Raw genomic sequence first — 19,852 nt, 5'->3', positions numbered from 1 at the left:
CCTAATCAGAGTTATTCCTCCGCGTTCTCTGAATGTTACTGTGCTTGTTCCGTCCCGTTCTGACGTCATAAAGTCATTTTATTCCATTCCAAACGTGTTGAATACAAGCGTCTCTGTCCTCTTTCTGTCTCGTTGTCTCCTATCAGCAGTGCCCGTGTCCTTCCCTCTGTCCTCGTTGTCTCTGCAGCCGGCCGATCAGAGGATGCGGGCGGCTTTCCTCAGGTGTAAGTAGCCATGTCTGTCTCGAGTCGGATGTCTCTCCTTCCTCTGTGCGTCTCTCCTCTTCCTGTCCGGTGACCGTCCTTGCATGTCATTCCCCATCTCTCTCTCTCTCTCTCTCTCTCTCTCTCTCTCTCTCTCTCTCTCTCTCGCTCTCTCTCTCTCTCTCTCTGTCTTTGACACTCCGTCCTCCCCTCTTTTCCGTCCTTTTTCTCTTCTCTCCGTGCTTAGAGGTTACAACATGTTGTCCTGTGGAGTAATGTGAGAGCCCAGTGTGGATCCTCATCCATGATGGATGGCCGTTCATACTGTATGTATGACAGAAACAAGCCGGCAGACAGCTTAGCATCACCTTGTTAGGCCTTAATAATTGACTCGTTCAGAGAAGGATTACGGTTATGCGTGTCATTTGTAACAACCGCGGATGGATTACCAAAGTGTCGGGGGGGGGGGGGGGGGGGGGGGGGGCCCGGCGCTCAAACGGTGCATCCAAAGTCTTCCTTTCCGTCCCTCCCACCGGGGGAGGCAGAGACACAAGGAAAAGACACAAGTGAAGGAAACACAAATGCAATTTAACTCAAAAGAGACGCATAGCGGCCAGGAAGAGACTCAAAATGACCACAAAGAGACTCAAAACTACTATGAAAAGGGGCAAAACAACCACAAAGCAACTACAAATAGAATCAAAGAGACTTCAGAGAGACTCAGGGGCCCATTGTCTCATAATCCACCCATGGTGCCGTCACTCATGACGATGACTAGTTCACAAAGCTCTGGATAGCCAATTTGCATGGCTTCTGTTCTGCAGAATGTTGTTTTTTTTTAAATTGCTGCCTCTTCCGGTTTCCTCTCCTCCAGGTTCCTGTCGTCTTTCCTTGGACCCCGATACGGCCCACCCCACTCTGGTTCTCCTGGAGGGCCCCCAGGGTGCCCACTGCGGCGAGGAGCCCCAGTCCTACCCCCCGGTCCACCAGCGCTTCGACTCCGTTGCCCAGGTCCTGTGCAGGGAGGGCCAGTTCGGCGGCGCCAGCTACTGGGAGGTGGAGTGGCGGGGCGGCGGCTGGGTCGACATCGGCGTCACCTACCGAGGCATCGGACGCAAGGGCGGCGGGAAACCCTGCCTGCTGGGGCGCAACGACAACTCCTGGCGGCTGAGGTGCACGCACGCCGGGTACGCCGCCTGGCACGACAACCGCAAGACCACGGTGGCCGCGCCACCTTGCCCCCGCATCGCCGTGTTCCTGGAGCGCCAGAAAGGGGCGCTGTCCTTCTACAGCGTGTCGGACAGCGTGGTGCTCCTGCACACCTTCCGCTGCCCGTTCTCTCAGCCGCTGTACCCGGCCTTCCGCCTGGACCTGGACTCCACGCTGCTCATCTGCCCCCACGACGGCGGCAATGGGAACCCAACCTAACCTCATCCGGGACCCTCTAATCGAACTACCGCAGGAAAAGGGCTGTTTGAGAACATCCACGGGAAAACAATGTTGCTGAAGAGGTTGCCGGTGAAGAAGCAACGACATCAGGATGAACCATTACAATAAGGAATCAAACCGTCTTTTTGCATTATCTAAAATATTTCCCTTCAGTTGTAAAACACTTAGAAAAACACGTTTTTTTTATGGTTTAAAACCCGAAAAATACAAAATATTTAATTTGCCAATTAACCAGTATGTGGGGGATCTGAATCAACAACACAAAGGTTCTGAAGAGTATTCAAACCTGGTTTTATTTTTTTTCTACATTGAAAAATCGTTTTTTATTCTGCTCCTTAAGCTGAACATTTAGTTCCTGCGACTACTTGAACATGGACAGCAGTAGGTTTTAGTTTTCTGATTCATCCTCGCTGCCGTGGGACCAGGGAGACCTCACCCACTGTGTCATGGTGGACCTGTCGCCTGCAGGAGATTTAGACCAATCAAAGGCCAGGTTGTAGCGGAGGTCCGTGTTTATTGAGGTCATTTTTCGTTTTTTTTGTGCAGGTCTTTAGAGTAGAACACCATGAATTTAAGGAGACGTTTAAGATCTGGGAAATATGCTTTCTTGCAGAGAAGACCGATTACGACTTTACTTTCTGCACCAAACGTAACAAACTCCGCCTTCCTATCGGATTATAGAAATGAGATATGACGTGTTAGCTAGGCTAGCCGTTTCCCCCCGTTGTCAGTCTTTGCGCTAAGCTAAGCTAACCAGCTGGCCGGCGAGCGTCTCCGTCTTTACTGTAAGTTATGATTGGAGCAGTTATTTATATTTCTTTGTAAGTTCATGGAGAGCAACGTGTGCACATACTGGACCGATGAAGGCGACGCGTTCTTCCCAAAATGTGGAATTATTCCTTTAACACTCACACCGCAGGTCTTCAGTCCCAATTTAAAATGTCTGTTTTGAATTGTTTTTACAAGGACTATCATATCTGTGTCAGTATGTAACTAACAATAGATGATTACATATTTTAAATCATTATCTCTCCACTCTGCTGATGCTGCGTCAGGAAAACCACACGGTCTGGGGACTTTGCATGCTTTTCAAATCCAATCCCATCATTATGTCATATCTAATGAAGTCCAGTCTCATTATAACATCATATTATCCATTCAGTCTAAGGTTAGCTTTGAATAAATGTGACTTTAAACGGTTGGCGTCGGTGCATCAGAAGAAGAACTTGAACATTTACCCGTCTCCTCTTTGATTGTAGCGTTTTAAAGGTTCCTCTCGCGTCGCTGGTCGATTTCCTCGCTTCCATCTGAACGGACGCCGTCCTGTAGCCGCAGGTTCTGTTTTGATTATGGGATGGCCGTTTGCTTTGCCCGATTTGTAGTTTTTTGAGTGGTGCTATTCCAGACGTTTAGAGGCCTTTTGAACCAACGGTCTAACTGAGGAACAACTATTTTAAAATTCCAGAGACACAACACAACCACACGGGTGCATTCAATCCAATTATGAACTTTGTGAAACAGTTTTTCGAGGGAATGTTCAAGGATTCAAGGATCATTTGTTGTCATTATGAGGAATGTAAGCAGCAGAAACAATCCTCTGGTCAGATAAAATGGCCGACATCTTCACATGCGTCTTATAAAAAGCAGCAAAACAATAAAAAATGTACTACACAAAACCTAAAAGATACAATTCCATACAAGCAATTCTGGAAACGACATTTTCTTTTTGCCATGAAGTGCTTTATTCCACAAGCTGTAGCGCTTCAACATGAACTGTCTGTAAAGTTTTCTCTTGTAGCATTTTCTCCATCTGTGCTTCGGTTCCTTAAAGTGAGTGTAAAGTATGTTGTAATTGTCTGAGTGCTGCCTTTTTCCAAGATGCGTTCACTCCATCTTGACTCGCAATAAACCGATCCAAAGGGGGTTCTGAGTCTTCTTTGTATTGTGATGGGAAGCATCAGTACACAAAGTCTTAAAGCTGCATTCTCTCTAGTGTCCACCAGGGGGCGACTCCTCTGGTTGTATAGAAGTCTAGTCTAAAATGACTCTACTTCTCTCTTGATTTATTCCCTCAGTAAACATTGTAAACATGAGTTTATGGTCTCAATCTCTAGTTTACAGTCTTCTTCAATACAGCATGATGTTCATTTAGTACATTATGGAACATTTAGAGTCAAACAGACCAGAAAGCAGGGGATGATTTCGGGGCGGGACTACACAGTGATTGACAGGTCTCTACCAGAGACGTATACGACGTCTCTACGTCACTCCTCCTCAGTCTAAATATGGTCACTTCCATTAATTGGCTGTAAAAACGACAACATGGCGACGGCCGTAATCCAAGATGGCGACGCTGAAATTGCTGAACTCAAGGGTTCAAAAACGTCAGTAGGTGATGTCACGATGACTACGTCCACTTCTTAGGTACAGCCCATGTTTTTTTTTCTTTGTTATGCACTAAATTGAAGTTGTGGCGTCTATCCATGTATATATGTATATATGTTTATATGTGTGCATGTACGGTTCCACGTACTGGCCTTCGGGTAAAGTGAAAACGCGATGTTTGTTAGTGTTTGTCTTTTCACTATCTCACATTTTTGAGAAACTGAGATAAATCATGTCTGCCTGACGATTACTAGTTAATTAATTATCATGAGATTCTCATAATACTCGTTTGCCTCAGGGTTGTTTTTTTGTTTGTTTTCCTGGTGGTGCCTTTGAGTCTGAACTGAGGGAAAAAATACTTCGCGCTTCTTCATGTAGTGTCATCATGTGACCACAGTGAACATAAACAGATGTCACATGATTCGCGGTTCATTTTTTTTTTTCTTCCAACATGGCGGCCGGGTCGCTGCAGCTGTCCGTCGCTCTGCTGGTCCTCCTCTGCGGGGCTTCGGGCTTCCCTCTCGGCCAAGAAGAAGACAAACTAACCTGCGGATACGAGGTGAGATAAGTCCACGCGCCCGCCGCCTCGTGGGGTTGTTTCAGATGTTTAACGACGACAAAAAGCTCACTTTCAGTTTCTGTCATCCGGGGGGATTTTTCTATGAGGAACTTATTTCACAATAATAAACTATAAACTGAAATAATATGAATTTATCCTTTTTTATTCTTAATATTTATCTTCGTACTGTGTGCCTTCCCTAACGAGAGTAGTAGTAGTAGTAGTTTATTGCTCTGTAGATGTGTCCTTAGTGTGTATTTGTGTGCGTGCGTGTGTGTGTGTGTGTGTGTGTGTGTGTGTGTGTGTGTGTGTGTGTGTGTGTGTGTGTGTGCGCGTGCGTGCAGTCATGTCATGCCACCAAGCCCAACATGCTGAATGTCCACCTGGTCCCTCACACACACGACGACGTCGGCTGGCTCAAGACTGTGGACCAGTACTACTATGGAGGTCAGTCTGAGACACACACACACACACACACACACACACACACACACACACACACACACACACACACACTGTAATAAGAGTTTTATAGTTTTAGTGCGACCCGCTCTTTTGTTTCAGCATCACATGTCTTTTTATTTGTTTTTTAATAGAGAGCGGTCGCGTGTTCTACAGGTGATCGTCTTGTGTTCATGACCTGTGTGTGTGTGTGTGTGTGTGTGTGTGTGTGTGTGTGTGTGTGTGTGTGTGTGTGTGTGTGTAGACCGTAACGACATCCAGCATGCGGGGGTCCAGTATATTCTGGACTCCGTGGTGGATCAGCTGCTGAAGAACCCCGACAGGAGGTTCATCTACGTGGAGACGGCGTTCTTCTACCGCTGGTGGAAACAGCAGAGCTCCATCATGCAGCAGACGGTCAAACAGCTGGTCAATGAAGGTCCGTCAACCTGACGCCGTGCACCTACACTGGAAGGCTTTCAGAACCACAACCTAAACCCCCCCCCCTTCCTCCAGGCCGTCTGGAGTTCGTGAACGGCGGCTGGTGCATGAGCGACGAGGCCACCACCCACTACAGCGCCGTCATTGACCAGATGACCATGGGCCTGAGGTTCCTCAACGAGACGTTTGGGCCTTGCGGTCGCCCCCGCGTCGCCTGGCACATCGACCCCTTCGGCCACGCCCGGGAACACGCCTCCATGTTCGCTCAGGTAGTTCGTCTTGAAGGAAACCGTTCGAGTGTCTTAAAGCTGCATTCTCTCTAGTGTCCACCAGGGGGCGACTCCTCTGGTTGCATAGAAGTCTATGAGACAATGACTCTACATCTCTCTTGATTTATTATCTCTTTAACTGAATGTTTCCCGGGTGTGTTTTTCCTCAGATGGGCTACGACGGCTTCTTCTTCGGTCGTCTGGACTACCAGGACCGGGCTCGCAGGATGAGTGCTCGGGAGCAGGAGCTTCTGTGGAGGGCTTCCGAGAGCCTCGAACCCCCCGTGGCTGACCTCTTCACCGGTAAAACAAAAACTACCAGATGAGCACAAATGCTGCTGCTGCTGCTGCACTTCAGGTTCACTGTGTTTTTATGCATCCACGCTAGCAACGGAGGGATTACGTTTTCACCACTGTGACCTCACCAGGAGGCAACCTCCAGTTCTGTGTTGAAGCTGCATTCTCTCTAGTGTCCAGCAGGGGGCGACTCCTCTGGTTGTATAGAAGTCTAGTCTAAAATGACTCTACTTCTCTCTTGATTTATTCCCTCAGTAAACATTGTAAACATGAGTTTATGGTCTCAATCTCTAGTTTACAGTCTTCTTCAATACAGCATGTTCATGCCCCCCCCACCCCCACCCCCCACACACACACCACCCACCTGACAGGGATCCTTCCCAACGGGTACAACCCTCCCGAGGGCTTCTGTTGGGACCAGTCCTGTGACGATCCACCGATCAGAGACGACCCCGACCTGGAGGACTACAACGTTGACGACGTGGTGAGGCGCTTCCTCGCCATCGCCAAACATCAGGTAACAGACACACACACACACACACACACACACACACACACACACACACACACACACACACCCACACACACACACACACCTCGTAGGTGAATGTGTGAAAGATATTATGACCTAAGACGATCAGGTCATTATTTAATTTCAAAGCCAGAGCTAGTAACGTTAGCAGCACCGCTAACGGCTAACGAAGGAAATATGCATAAAACACAACATGTAACACTTTTGTAACCATTAAGTCTCCCCCACCCCCCCCCCCCCCCCCCACCCCCCACCCTCAGGCTGAGGTGTATAAGACCAACCACATCATCATGACCATGGGCTCAGACTTCCAGTACGAGAACGCCAACCTGTGGTACAAGAACCTGGACAAGCTGATCCGCTACGTCAACGCCCAGCAGGCCAGCGGCGCCGCAGTCAACGTGCTGTACTCCACCCCGTCCTGCTACCTGCAGGAGCTGCACAGAGCCAACCTCACCTGGTAGGGTGAACCTTTTTATTCATCGTGTGTGTGTGTGTGTGTGTGTGTGTGTGTGTGTGTGTGTGTGTGTGTGTGTGTGTGTGTGTGTGTGTGTGTGTGTGTGTGTGTGTGTGTGTGTGTGTTTCTGCCGCGACTTCATTCCCCCTCTTTTTTTCAACGCAGGGCTGTGAAGACGGATGATTTCTTCCCCTACGCGGACGACGCTCACAATTACTGGACCGGCTACTTCACCAGCCGACCGGCGCTGAAGCGCTACGAGAGGATCAGCAACAGCAACCTGCAGGTGGCTTAAAGGCTCACTCTGAAGACGGACAAACTACACTGAGGACTCATCTTTGTGGACCACAAACTAAATCTTCTGTCACTTTGTGTCTTTGTTTGTTCACAGACTTGTAACCAGCTGGAGGTACTCGGCGGTTCGGTCTCCAGGAACGGACCCTTCGGAAAGGGCGACAGCCAGACCATGAGTGAGGTTTAGTTTGTCTTCATGTAGTGGTCACATTAACCCTCCGAACCCCAAAAACAATAAGAGTCTTTATCGTGAGATTGTCACCTTTCCGACGGTCCTTGAACACATCACGTGTGACAAACGCTTCCCACAGAAAAAGCGACCGAAACGAAGCTTAAAAATTTTGATATTTCATCGTCTCATTTAAAATCTCGCCATAAATAAACCGTTTGTTCTAAACAGATTCTGTAAAAAACATAAAATTCTGAGCTCATCAGCGCAACTATGAAGCCGTGATTGACTCGTCTGAGACCAACAGTCATGTGACAAAAAATCTGTGAAGCTTTAACTGAACTTCAGGAAGTGAACGCAGAGCAGTGAGGAGAGGTTGTAAACGTGTGAATAGATTAATATTTATTACACATAGAGCCTCTATTCCTTTCCAATATTGGTAACATTTGTGGACACTTAACCAAATGTTGGTTTTCTAGATTCAAACCACAGAGAGGAAAATGTGACAGAAGCAAAACAAAGAAAATGCCCGAAAACTGCTTCGGGCTTCAGAGGGTTAATATCTGAATAAATAGATATTAATGAATGAGACCGGATGGAGGACGGAGGACGGACTGACGTAGGTGTTGTGTGTTCTCTCCGTCAGAGAAGGCCATGGCCGTGGCTCAGCACCACGACGCGGTGTCCGGCACGGAGAAGCAGCACGTGGCCAACGACTACGCCAGGAGGCTGGCCAACGGCTGGCAGCGCTGTCAGGTAGATCATCGCGTCTCGATTATCAGTAGAGGACAAAACGCTCCAGTCCTCTGTGGGTTGTGACTCGTCTCTTTGTCCCTCAGGTGTTGGTCAGTAACAGTCTGTCCGCTCTGAGCGGCTCGTCTGCAGAGAGAATCTACTGCGACAACCTGAACATCAGCGTGTGTCCTCTGACCGAGGCCAGCGAGAAGGTACGACGAAGACGGACAAAGACAGAGTCCAGCGTCATGTGTTGTTATTGAACTATTCTCTCTCTCTGACTCTCTCTCGCTCTGACTCTCTCTCGCTCTGACTCTCTCTCTCTGACTCGGACTCTCGGACTCTGACTCTCTCTCGCTCTGACTCTCTCTCTGACTCTCTCTCTGACTCTCTCTCTCTGACTCTCTCTGACTCTCTCTCGCTCTGACTCTCTCTCTCTCTGTCTGACTCTGTCTCTCTCTGACTCTCTCTCGCTCTGATTCTCTCTCGCTCTGACTCTCTCTCTGACTCTCTCGCTCTGACTCTCTCTCTCTCTGTCTGACTCCGTCTCTCTCTGACTTTCTCTCGCTCTGTCTCTCTCTGACTCTCTCTCTCTCTCTGACTCTCGCTCTGACTCTCTCGCTCTGACTCTGTCTCTCTCTCTCTGACTCTGTCTCGCTCTCTCTGACTCTCTCTCTCTTTCAGTTCTCAGTCAATGTGTACAACCCTCTCGCTCGCCCCGTCACTTGGCCGGTCAGACTGCCGGTGAATGGATCATCATACGAAGTATCGGATGCTGAAGGAAGATCTGTGGACTGTCAGGTGTGTGTGTGTGTGTGTGTGTGTGTGTGTGTGTGTGTGTGTGTGTGTGTGTGTGTGTGTGTGTGCATCAAGTATGAGACTGTCTACAACAAGCTCTGCAGTTGTTGGACACATGATGGAGACGATGCTAATTAGCCTCCAATCTGCAAAGAGTCTTTTCTCTGATCAGAGCATTTTCTGGCATAAATTGGTAAAACACAGACGGCGCCTCCTCTGCGTTCCTCTCCAGGTGGTTCCGGTGTCGGCACAGACGGCGGCGGTGAGGAGAAACCGGGGCTTCGCCGTCAACGAGCTGGTGTTCCAGGTGCGAGCTCCTCCTCTGGGCTTCACCACCTACTCCGTGTCCCTGCTTCCGGACGGGCCTCCTCCGGCCTCCGCGCGGCGCCGCGTGCCCGCCGCCATCCAGAACCAGGTCAGAACCCCACGGCCCGCTCACACACTGGCTTTGTGCTGCATCGCGTTTTACACGCAGGAAACCCACGATGATCTACGACTTTATTTCAACATACTTCTTTCTTTTACAAATATTAAAATCTATTCCTCTCTTCTCCTCTCTGTGAGTCTTTGACTGAACTTCAGGAAGTGAACACAGATGTGTTGTCATGTGACTGTCACGTGACTGTCATTGTTCCTCGTTGCTCTGATGAGCTCAGAATTTAATGGTTTTAACACAATCTGTTTTGAGTAAACGGTTTATTTTATTTGTAGGATAAAGTGATTTTGATGAAATATCACAACTTTGTTTCCTCTCGTTTCCTGACTGAAGCGTTTTCGCCACATGTGATGTGTTCAAGGACTGTCGGAAAGTTAAAAATCCAACGATTATCTGTTTTTAATGGTGTCATTTCTATTTAAAATTAAAAAATGCTTTTCAAAGCCTTCTTCTGTGCACGACCAAGTACATTTATTTATATATATAATATATATTGTGTCCTCGTGATCCAGTTCCTACGAGTGACCTTTGACCCCGACACCGGCCTCTTGAGCAGCCTCACGAACCTGGAGACCAAACAGACCATAAAGCTCAGGCAGAACTTCTACTGGCAAGTATAAATATTGTATATTTTGAAACATTTGAAATAAAAATCAAATGCAGAGCTCTTACTTTGACTTTTCTACCTTCTCTACCGTGTCTTACGTGTTCTATGTTACATGTTGCGTGTTCTATGTTGCGTGTTCTATGTTCTATGTTGCGTGTTGCAGGTACAACGCCAGCGACGGCAACAGCTCAGTCAGTGACCAGCCTTCGGGGGCCTACATCTTCAGACCCAACTCCTCCACACCGTTCATCATCAGCAAGACGGCCAAGACGGAGATCGTTCAGGTCCAGATCGTTCCACTACAAACACTATTATTATTAATAATATTATATTTCTGTTGGAAAAAAAAGTTAATGTCCTATGCATTAATGCAGCCAAAATGATTTTTAAGAAAATGTCCCGGGTGAGGTTACAGTGCGTCCCTGTCTCCTGCAGACCCCCGTGCTGCAGGAGGTGAGGCAGTGGTTCTCCCCCTGGGTGTCTCAGGTGGTCCGTCTCCACGACAACAGCAGAGCTCTGGAGCTGGAGTGGACCGTCGGACCGCTGCCCATCGAGTGAGTGTCTGTGTGTGTGTATATATAGATGGATAGATAGATAGATAGATAGATAGATAGATAGATAGATAGATAGATAGATAGATAGATAGATAGATAGATAGATATTATATAGATAGATAGATATTATATAGATAGAGATATATCTATATTATATATATATATATATATATATATATATATATATATATATATATATATATATATATATATATATATATATATATATATATATATAGATATATATATATAGATATATATATATAGATATATATATATATATATATATATATAGATATATATATATATAGATATATATATATATATATATATATATATATATATATAGATATAGATATATATATAGATATATATCTATATATATATATATATATATAGATATATATATAGATATATATATAGATATATATATATATATATAGATATATATATAGATATATATCTATATATATTCTTAATGCTCCTTCTCTCTCTGTAGTGACGACCTGGGGAAGGAGGTGATCACTCGTCTGGACACCAGCATCAGAACCTCTGAGTATTTCTACACCGACTCAAACGGCAGAGAAGTGCTGCAGAGAAAGTAATAAATCCTTAATCTTTAATAGATGTTAGTCAGTAAGACTCTAGAATGAATTCATATTGAATTAACAATAAAAAGTAACGTTTGACTTCATGAATCTGTCGTTTTGTCCTGAAGGAAAGATTTCCGGCCCACTTGGAAGCTTTGGCAGTCGGAGCCCATCGCTGGAAACTACTATCCCATCAACTCACGCGCTTTCATCAAGGTGATGAATGACGTTCTATATGTCCTACGTCCTTGTTGCTCCGCGTGCGTCCTCTCTCCTCTCTCCTCACTCCCTCTGTGTGTTCCAGGATGACGTGGACCAACTCACGGTGGTGACGGATCGCTCTCAGGGAGGAGGCAGCATCCACAACGGCTCTCTGGAGATCATGGTCTGTCTCTCTCACTCACTCACTCACTCACACTCACTCACTCACTCACTCACTCACACACACACACACACACACACTCCCTCCCTCTTACCCCCTCCTCCTCCCCCCTCAGCTCCACCGCCGGCTGTTGTACGACGACGTCCGTGGCGTCGGCGAGCCGCTCAACGAGACGTCCTCCGTCTTCCCGGAGGGGCTGGTGGTCCGGGGTCGCCTCCTGCTCTCCCTGGACCGCCCCGCCGACGCGGCCGACGCGCACCGCCCCCTGGCCCAGCAGGAGGTACTGCAGCCGACGCTGACGTTCGCCGACGGAGACCTGCACCCGACCGCTCGGCTGGAGGTGAGCGTACGCTGGTGTAGTTGTTGAACGTGAGGTGAGGATGCTGCGAGCTTCAAGTCTTCCTCTCTGTGTGTTTGTAGTTCTCTGGGCTGCAGGCTGCGCTGCCCCCTGCTGTCCACCTGCTCACACTGACGCAGTGGGACGAGGACTCGGTGCTGCTGAGGCTGGAGCACCAGTTCCAGAGCGGGGAGAGCCGACGGAACTCGGGACAGGTCACCGTCAACCTGCAGGTCGGCCCGAGCAGAGTTCTGGTTTTAATTGAGCTTAAAACAAAGATTTAAATGGAATGTAGAGTAATCTGATGCGTTTGCTTCCCGTCTGTGTAGAAGCTGTTTTCCACTCTGGAGGTTTTGGGCGCGTCGGAACTGAACCTGTCGGCCAATCAGTGGAAAGACGAGATGAAGCGTTTTCACTGGACGCCACAGACGGGTAGGTGACAGTAAAAGTTTTTACAATCACAACCGCGTTCAGCTGCTGCTGATTGGCTGCCAGTCACTGATGGAGCGCCTGGCTGCTGGCTGAGCTCCATCAGTGACTGAAACTGTCTTTAAGTCTAGCGGGCCGGTGATCACGGCTCCAGTACAGTCTTTAACGGTAAAGACCGTTTCCCCCGTAATGAGTCACGTTCCTGTTAAGTCTCTACAGCTGGTTTAATTAGTCTGAGGACTGAAGTTCAGTCGGGTTTCTGGACTCTGTGTGACGCTGCGTCTCTGTCCCAGGTGAGAAGCCCCTGCTGAAGACGTTGGGAGACCCCTCTGCGTGGGAGGTGACTCTGAGGCCGATGGAGATCAGAACCTTCCTGCTCAGGGTCCAGCTCAGATAGCCGACCGTCCATTAGTTCTCTCGCTGGATAGACGTCTTCCTCGTCTTCCTCCTTTTGATGCAGTCTGTAGTGAATTTGCTGAAGCTGCCTTCTTCTTCAGCACCAGCACTTCAAATCACACGAATCCTTAAAGACGTTTTACAGAACAAGCTGGTGCTGACCATTACTGACGTGTGCAATAAGTGTATTTCTGCCAGTGTGTGTGTGTGTGTGTGCGAGTGTGTGTGTATACATGATTTCATACTGATCAAGCAATTGATAATAAAGTTTATCATTCTTACGTTGTGTGGACCTGAACTTTAATGTTACAGCGACACTAAAAAAGCATCCTGCTGCTCGTCTTCTGGACAGGAATACATATTTATATTAAGAGTTTTACTATGTGGATGCATCCTGAATAGTTTTTAATGACGCTGTAAATGAAGTCGGTTCATTTACAGCTTCCCATCTGTTAATTAAAGTCAGCATGCGGGTCATTTCATCTTTGAGCTCAGCTGAAGAACGGAACACATTTGAAGTGAGCGTGAGGACTTTATTGAAACGAGTCAAAACAAAAGATGTTACAACGAGGAGCTCTGGAGTAAACCTGATGACTGTCGACCGGCTTCTGCCTTGATTGTAGCGCTTCATCCAGGCTGCACAGAGCCGTTCAAACTCCAGAAATAAAATTATTAAAAAAGAAAGAAAGAAAAACTAGAAAACAGGACTGAGGAGATCACTCGGTTTTCTCTTGGTTTGTCTGCTGCAGGTCGTGAGAGTAGCAGCATCTGTCTCCATGTGTGCACGTTCCCTGAAAACACAAAACCAGTTCTCATTGAGGCTGAGGTCACGTCTGACTCAGCATGTTTCCTCATTGTTTGAATTAGTTCATTAAGTAACTGTCAACAGGCAGCAGCGTGTCGTAGATACCCAGAAAGAAATGCGACTCCTCCACCAGACTCCTTTGACAAGATCGGTTCGTTTGTTCTATTGAGGAACTCTGAATCCACAGTAACCCTTTAAAACCACTAGAGGGCAGCAGCAGTACTGTTCCATGTTGGGTCATTTACAAAGCTAGTTAATTATCTATCTGAATGTGCTCAAAACTTAAGACGGGTTAGGATCCGACATGTCAAATATGAAGGAGTTCCTCTGACCTGTTTGAACCGTTTACAGTGAATGTTTTTCAGCTCCGAGTCGGTGATCTGGTTCTTCCTCTTGTTCTGGCACTTCTTACTCTTGTCCTGCAGGTCGGTAGCAATACCGCCACTGGAGGAGGGGGAGGGGGGGGGGGGAGAGAGAGACGAAGGTGAAGAGGGGGAAGCAGCATGTGTGAGGAGCGAAGTTTATTTAGGGTTTTATTCGTGTGTGTGTGTGTGTGTGTGTGGTCGTTACCCAGCTCTGGCGCGAGCTTTGGGTCCCCAGAAGGCCTGCGGGTTCTCCTGGAACCGGGTCAGGTGGCGTTTACGGGACTGCGGGTTGGCGTCCTCCCTCACAGTGAAACAGACTTCTGAGCTACACACACACACACACACACACACACACACACACACACACACACACACACACACACACACACACACACACACACACACACACACACACACACACACACACACACACACACGTTGACTATGAATCGTCATGTGCGAGACTTTAACGTCTAAAGTGAGCGGCGTAGTTCTGATGGACTCACCCGGGCTCAGTGGAGAGGATCTTGAAGGCGGGGCTAGTCTCTGACAGCTTCTCCCTCTTCACAGGATTGGTCTTCTCCTGTGTTGAGGTAAAATAAAACACGATGCATTGAGAGACATGTTTTAAAAAGAACTACTTAACTTCTGTTCTCATCCGTAATGTTTACCCAGCAGCGCATGATGTCCCAGATCACTGCAGGAGGAGCGTCCGTCTTGATGCCGTTCTTACAGGCGTGAGAGAGAGACACTCTGTGACCAGCATGAAGGAGAGCCGACCTGCAGGAGGAGGAGAGGTTAGATACCACTACAGTTTTGTGTGTGTGTGTGTGTGTGTGTGTGTGTGTGTGTGTGTGTGTGTGTGTGTGTGTGTGTGTGTGTGTGTGTGTGTGTGTGTGTGTGTGTGTGTGTGTGTGTTACCTGAACTGCAGCAGGGGTGGAGTATTGCAGTGGATGGTGCTGCTCAGACTGTCCACGGTGTAATAAAGAGGCACGTCGTCCAACTCCTGATCCAAACAAACGGTGTGTTAGAAAAAGCACCGGTCAGACTTTTTACAGAGAGGTGTGATGAGAGCTGAATACCTCCGTCACCATGCTGAGCATGCCCTCGATGCGTTTGGACGTCCCGAATCGGGACGGGTTCCCCGACACTGCCGACAAAACCTTCTGGACGAAGGCCAAGTCGTGGATAGGCTCCGCCCAGATGGGACCGCCCAGCTACAGGAAGGACAGACGGGCTTCAGTGCAAAACACATGACGCACCAACAACAGAGTGTGTGTGTGTGTGTGTGTGTGTGTGTGTGTGTGTGTGTGTGTGTGTGAGCGTGTGTCTCACCTGATGTCTCTGTCCACAGTGCTCACACTCTGGTCCAACAGGAGGTCCGGTGGCAGGAGAGTACTTCACACTGAAATCACATCAGAGTCTTCTTTAACTCACTCACTCACTCACACACTCTCACACTCTCACACACACACACACACACACACACACACGACAGGAAGCTGATACATGAAGCGGTGACTACATCTAAGAGGCGGAGCTTCAGTGTGGGCCGGCTTACTGTTTTCCGTTGCTGGACCTTCTTCCCATCCGCTGGAGGTGGAAAGAGCCGCAGCCGACACAGTTGTAGACCAGAGCCTGTTTACTGCGACACAAGACGGGAACACGTCACACACTGTCGACATGGTTAAAGAGACCCCATTTACAGCCGACGTCATCAAAAACGTGTCTTTATGAAGCACGCTTTAGGGCGGGGCTTACTGTGATTGACATATCATTATTCATCATTATCTACAATGATGAATAGTGAGTCTATATTTTCATTCAGACTCACCAAAATAATCAACATTACATTTTTATTTCTTTATCTCACAAAATTCTGCTGCTGCTGACATTCTATCAGTCTATCATTGTATCATTCTATCATTGTATCATTCTATCTTTATATCAGTCTATCATTGTATCAGTCTATCATTGTATCATTCTATCTTTATATCATTATATCAGTCTATCATTATATCATTCTATCATTGTATCATTCTATCATTGTATCATTCTATCTTTATATCAGTCTATCATTCTATCATTCCATTACTTTAGTATTTGTTGCTGCAGTGACCTAGTTTCAGGACAGACGGTTCAGCTTTCATCATATATTCTTTGTTAGGAGACGACGCTCTGTGCGTGTGTGTGCGTGTGTGTGTGTGAGTACCTGGCAGAGTTCTTGACCTTGGCCTGTCCTGTGAAGACTCGTACAAACACTCTGATGTAGAAGTCGACGCTGACGGACAGCAGAGGCTGGATGTAGCGCTGGTACACCCCCGCCCGCTGGTCCAGACTGTGGAGGATGATACGAAGAGCCTACACACACACACACACACACACACACACATGAATGCAAATACGTGGACGTGGACGTGTCTGTGTGTGTGTGTGTGTGTGTGTGTGTGTGTGTGTGTGTGTGTGTGTGTGTGTGTGTGTGTGTGTGTGTGTGTGTGTGTGTGTGTGTGTGTGTGCGCGCTCACCATCTCATGGCAGTATTTGGCTTTGATGGAGACTGAACCGTATTTGCTGTAGCAGGTCTCTCCACTGTTTCCTGCCATCACCGCCATGTCTGTACACGTTATACACAACAGACCTGAGAGACACAGAGACAGTGGGTGTGTATGTGTGTATAGCAGCAGGGCGGTAGAGACAGAGGAAGGACAAGCAGGAGAGTCGGCGGCTTTATCAACGGGCCGAGCGACACACCTCCCTCGCTGACTGCCTGCACGGCGGCATCCAAGAAGGAGGCGGGGCTCCCGTAGGGATCCAGATCGATGACGTCGTAGCGCTCCCTCTTCCCTCGCATCTCGTACATCAGCATACTGGAGGAGAAACAACAAAAGGAGAGAGGAGACGGGGTGACGAAAGACAAGGCGACGAGACGAGACGAGAGCAGAGAGATGACGAGAACAAGAGATCAAAGACCGGAGGAGAGGAGGAGGAACACACGGAGAGCACATCAGCGAGGCGGGTAGCGAGCGCCTCCTTACCTGGCGTCCCTGCAGCTGGCGCGGAGCAGGTGGCCGACCCCGTTGTACTCGGCGTTCCTGGCGATCAGCGCCGCGGCCTTGGTGGAGAAGTCGTTGGCGGTGACGCTCTGCAGGCCCGGGACCTCCAGGGCGAAGCGCACCGAGCGCAAGCCGGACGCCGACAGACCCTCCAGGACACGGAGGCCGAGCTGGAAGGCAGAGTTCTCGATTACCTCCCTCTACCACCTGAAGTGTGAAATTACCTCGTGCCACATTAACATAAGTCCTTTGATGGAAGCCCTTATCTAAACTGCTGGGTGTATTTTTAGCAGAGGAAACCCCGGTGGGACTCAAACCACCGACCCTTCGTACCTCACATCGTTCCCCCACCACTGCGTCTACGGTCGGACCCTCGGCTCCGTTCTCCTCCTCCGTCTGGACGTCGGCCTCGTCGGCCTCCTCCTCCTCCTCCTCCGACAGAGAGGCCGCCGCCCCCTCTGTCTCCCCCTCTCTCTCCCTCTCCCTCTCTTTCTCACCCGGCACCACCAGCGTCACGCCGCGCTGAGCCAGCAGGTCTCTGGCAAACTCTGTGATCACCGCACATCTGTGGAAGATGAAAAGAGTTTAATATATATAAAAGCATGCATCAAACTCAACTTTGGTGATTCTGGACAAAATGAAAGACACTAATTTATTCTGCCAGTATTTTAAAATCATAATGACTTTATAAATAAATGAATTAATTAATAATATATAAATTATAATACATTTTATAAAGCTAAATAAAATAAATTATAATACATTTTAAAATCATGATGATATAATATAATTAAATATAAATAATATTATAAAATAATATAATAAAATCATGACTTTATAAATAAATGAATTAATTATATATAAATATAAATTATAATAAACTTTATAAAGCTAAATAAATTATAATACATTATTAAATCATAATATAATAAAATATAAATAAAATATAATAAAATCATAATGCCTTTATAAATAAATAAATTATATAGAAATTATAATAAACTTTATAAAGCTAAATAAAATGAATACATTTTTAAATCATAATAATATAATAAAATAATATAAATAATTAAATATAGATATTAAAAAAAATACAATATAATAAAATCATAATGACTTCATAAATTAATTATATATAAATTATAATAAACTTTATAAAGCTTTACTGGCACGCTGTGAGTGACAGGTCGACTGTGTGACACACTACTCTCATCATCGGTCACATGATCGGTCACATGATCTCAGCACATAGAGACACCTGTCCTGAAAGGCCCAGAGTCTACAATGCCTCTAAGCAAGACCGAGCAGCTCTCTAAGCACGAAGCTCTGGAGAAGTACAGATCAGGTTTGGGTTTAAATATCTGCTATCCATTAGAAGACAGAGAGGACACTATGAGGTAAACCGTGTACTGGATCGTCTCCACTGTACTGAACTCATGTCCTTCTGATGTCTCTTCAGGGTAGAAGCCGAAGCAGCTGAAATGAAACGCTTACGTCAAGTCTCTGTTAAACTCCTGGACTGGGTTGTAAAACACCTCGTTAGCGCTGGGAAACAAGATGGCCGCCTTGCCCTCCTTGACCACCGTCTCCCCAGGTAACAGTCCCGCAGGACGCGTCTCCTCCTCCTCCTCCTCGGCCGCCGGGCTCACGTACTCGCAGGGAGGCTTGGCGGTGGGGACCTCTGGGGTCGTGTTCAGGGGCTCCATGGATCTCAGTCCTCGGCTGGCAGCAGCAGCAGCAGCAGCACTGCTGCCTAAACTCCACCGAGACGTGCGCGTGGATGAGCGGACGCAGGACGGATGCAGAGGATGGGAGACGACGACGATGGGGAACAGCCGAGCTGTCCGCACCAGCATCAAGGGACACCGCCTGGACGAAGACAGACACGTCTGAGTGAGATCAATGGAGGTGTAGAGCAGGATTACTGAAGCTAATGTCAATAATTACCCAACGCACAAACATGTTTGATTATAGAATTATGACCCAGATATTAACAGTTAAGAATAACTAACCTATTTAAAAAGGGAGATTTCACTGCTTTCTTTAGACCTCATAATAAAGGTTTGACCAATCTGATCTGTGTTTGGCTTCTTTAGAATAAAGTGGCCTCAGAGACGTCATCACTGTGGGACAGTTGTGAAATCTCCCTTGTTTTTGCATTTTCACAAATTTGAAAGTGGAGTTCAGCATTAAAGCTTTACCCTAAATGTCTTAGACACTTTAATAACACTAAATCAACAACAACGTTCGTGAATAGAGTCCAGCCCAGAGATTAACACTAGACTAATCTGACCCGCAGCTTCAGTTTACTGGATTTAAACACGATAGTAGCAGTGGCTACATGAAAACTAACTATTAGCCCAGAACTGAAATTATCCTTAAATGATTAGCTTGTTTGCTAGCTATGCTAACCCTAATAAACGTAGTTTTACCTGTGGCGCCTCCTTTTTAAGGCGGACACTCCAGAGGTGTTTAGTATATGAGGCGATACGTGTGACCGTGCCGGTAACCGTTTCCTCCGCGGAGACTCTCTCTCTCTGCTGGTTAATCTCACGTTAGCACATGGAGGCAGCCATGTTTTTGAGCGTCTCTACGGAAGCCCGCAACGGCTGACAAAGAGCGAGGCGCGCTGCTCGCCCCTCCGCCCCCTACCGGCGGAGCCGCGAAATGTCAGGGAAACCGGTGTAACGTAAGGACACGGGAGGGAGAAAGAGAGAGAGGGGGGAGAGAGAGAGGGGGGAGAGAGAGAGAGAGAGAGGGAGAGGGAGAGGGAGAGAGAGAGAGGGAGAGAGAGAGCGAGAGAGAGAGATGGAGAGAGAGACAGAGATGGAGAGAGAGAGAGAGAGAGAGAGCGAGAGAGAGAGAGAG

At 47.4% G+C, this 19,852-nt stretch overlaps 3 protein-coding genes across 6 annotated transcripts in view; 2 read left to right on the top strand and 1 right to left on the bottom strand.

Annotated features, from left to right (window-relative positions):
• Positions 1 to 3,574, top strand: part of LOC137867899 (E3 ubiquitin/ISG15 ligase TRIM25-like) — an 11,277-nt gene extending 7,703 nt beyond the window's left edge. For 2 of the 3 annotated variants that reach the window (XM_068704363.1, XM_068704361.1), the window contains 2 exons: positions 147 to 224; positions 1,078 to 3,574. In XM_068704363.1, coding sequence (XP_068560464.1) covers positions 147 to 224; positions 1,078 to 1,631 — 632 coding nt within the window. In that variant the 3' untranslated portion in view covers positions 1,632 to 3,574. The remainder of the gene's footprint in view (positions 1 to 146; positions 225 to 1,077) is intronic. The other variant, XM_068704362.1, reaches the window with a different exon arrangement.
• Positions 3,575 to 4,478: 904 nt separating this feature from the next.
• Positions 4,479 to 13,041, top strand: man2b1 (mannosidase, alpha, class 2B, member 1). Its single transcript, XM_068704368.1, has 23 exons — positions 4,479 to 4,596; positions 4,941 to 5,043; positions 5,303 to 5,476; positions 5,554 to 5,747; positions 5,918 to 6,050; positions 6,416 to 6,561; positions 6,837 to 7,036; positions 7,199 to 7,319; positions 7,425 to 7,503; positions 8,143 to 8,252; positions 8,336 to 8,443; positions 8,916 to 9,032; positions 9,262 to 9,444; positions 9,978 to 10,075; positions 10,236 to 10,356; positions 10,508 to 10,626; positions 11,126 to 11,227; positions 11,345 to 11,432; positions 11,521 to 11,601; positions 11,714 to 11,938; positions 12,019 to 12,168; positions 12,265 to 12,367; positions 12,658 to 13,041. The coding sequence occupies exons 1-23, from the start codon at positions 4,489 to 4,491 to the stop codon at positions 12,759 to 12,761; spliced, it is 2,967 nt and encodes a 988-aa protein (XP_068560469.1). The 5' UTR covers positions 4,479 to 4,488; the 3' UTR covers positions 12,762 to 13,041.
• A 231-nt stretch (positions 13,042 to 13,272) lies between these two features.
• Positions 13,273 to 19,577, bottom strand: trmt1 (tRNA methyltransferase 1). Of its 2 annotated transcripts, XM_068704370.1 has the most exons (16): positions 19,417 to 19,577; positions 18,479 to 18,853; positions 17,318 to 17,549; positions 16,967 to 17,154; positions 16,683 to 16,798; positions 16,457 to 16,569; positions 16,144 to 16,292; positions 15,493 to 15,576; positions 15,267 to 15,336; positions 15,014 to 15,148; positions 14,852 to 14,937; positions 14,602 to 14,710; positions 14,437 to 14,513; positions 14,136 to 14,255; positions 13,898 to 14,009; positions 13,273 to 13,551 (listed from the first exon to the last, which is right to left on the bottom strand). In XM_068704370.1, exons 2-16 carry the CDS (start codon positions 18,838 to 18,840, stop codon positions 13,477 to 13,479), a joined length of 2,028 nt encoding a protein of 675 aa, XP_068560471.1. In that variant the 5' UTR covers positions 18,841 to 18,853; positions 19,417 to 19,577; the 3' UTR covers positions 13,273 to 13,476. The 2 variants fall into 2 exon arrangements, 1 of the variants encoding a protein (XP_068560471.1); XR_011102191.1 differs by lacking the exon at positions 13,273 to 13,551 and having other exon boundaries at positions 13,921 to 14,009; positions 14,136 to 14,250.
• Positions 19,578 to 19,852: the final 275 nt, after the last annotated feature.

Source organism: Cebidichthys violaceus, unplaced genomic scaffold (assembly GCF_023349555.1).
Source record: "Cebidichthys violaceus isolate CVI_PGR_0920_01 unplaced genomic scaffold, fCebVio1.0.p SCAF_90, whole genome shotgun sequence".
In the NCBI taxonomy this organism is placed as follows: Eukaryota; Metazoa; Chordata; class Actinopteri; order Perciformes; family Stichaeidae; genus Cebidichthys; species Cebidichthys violaceus.
This window is presented reverse-complemented; position numbering and strand designations above follow the sequence as displayed.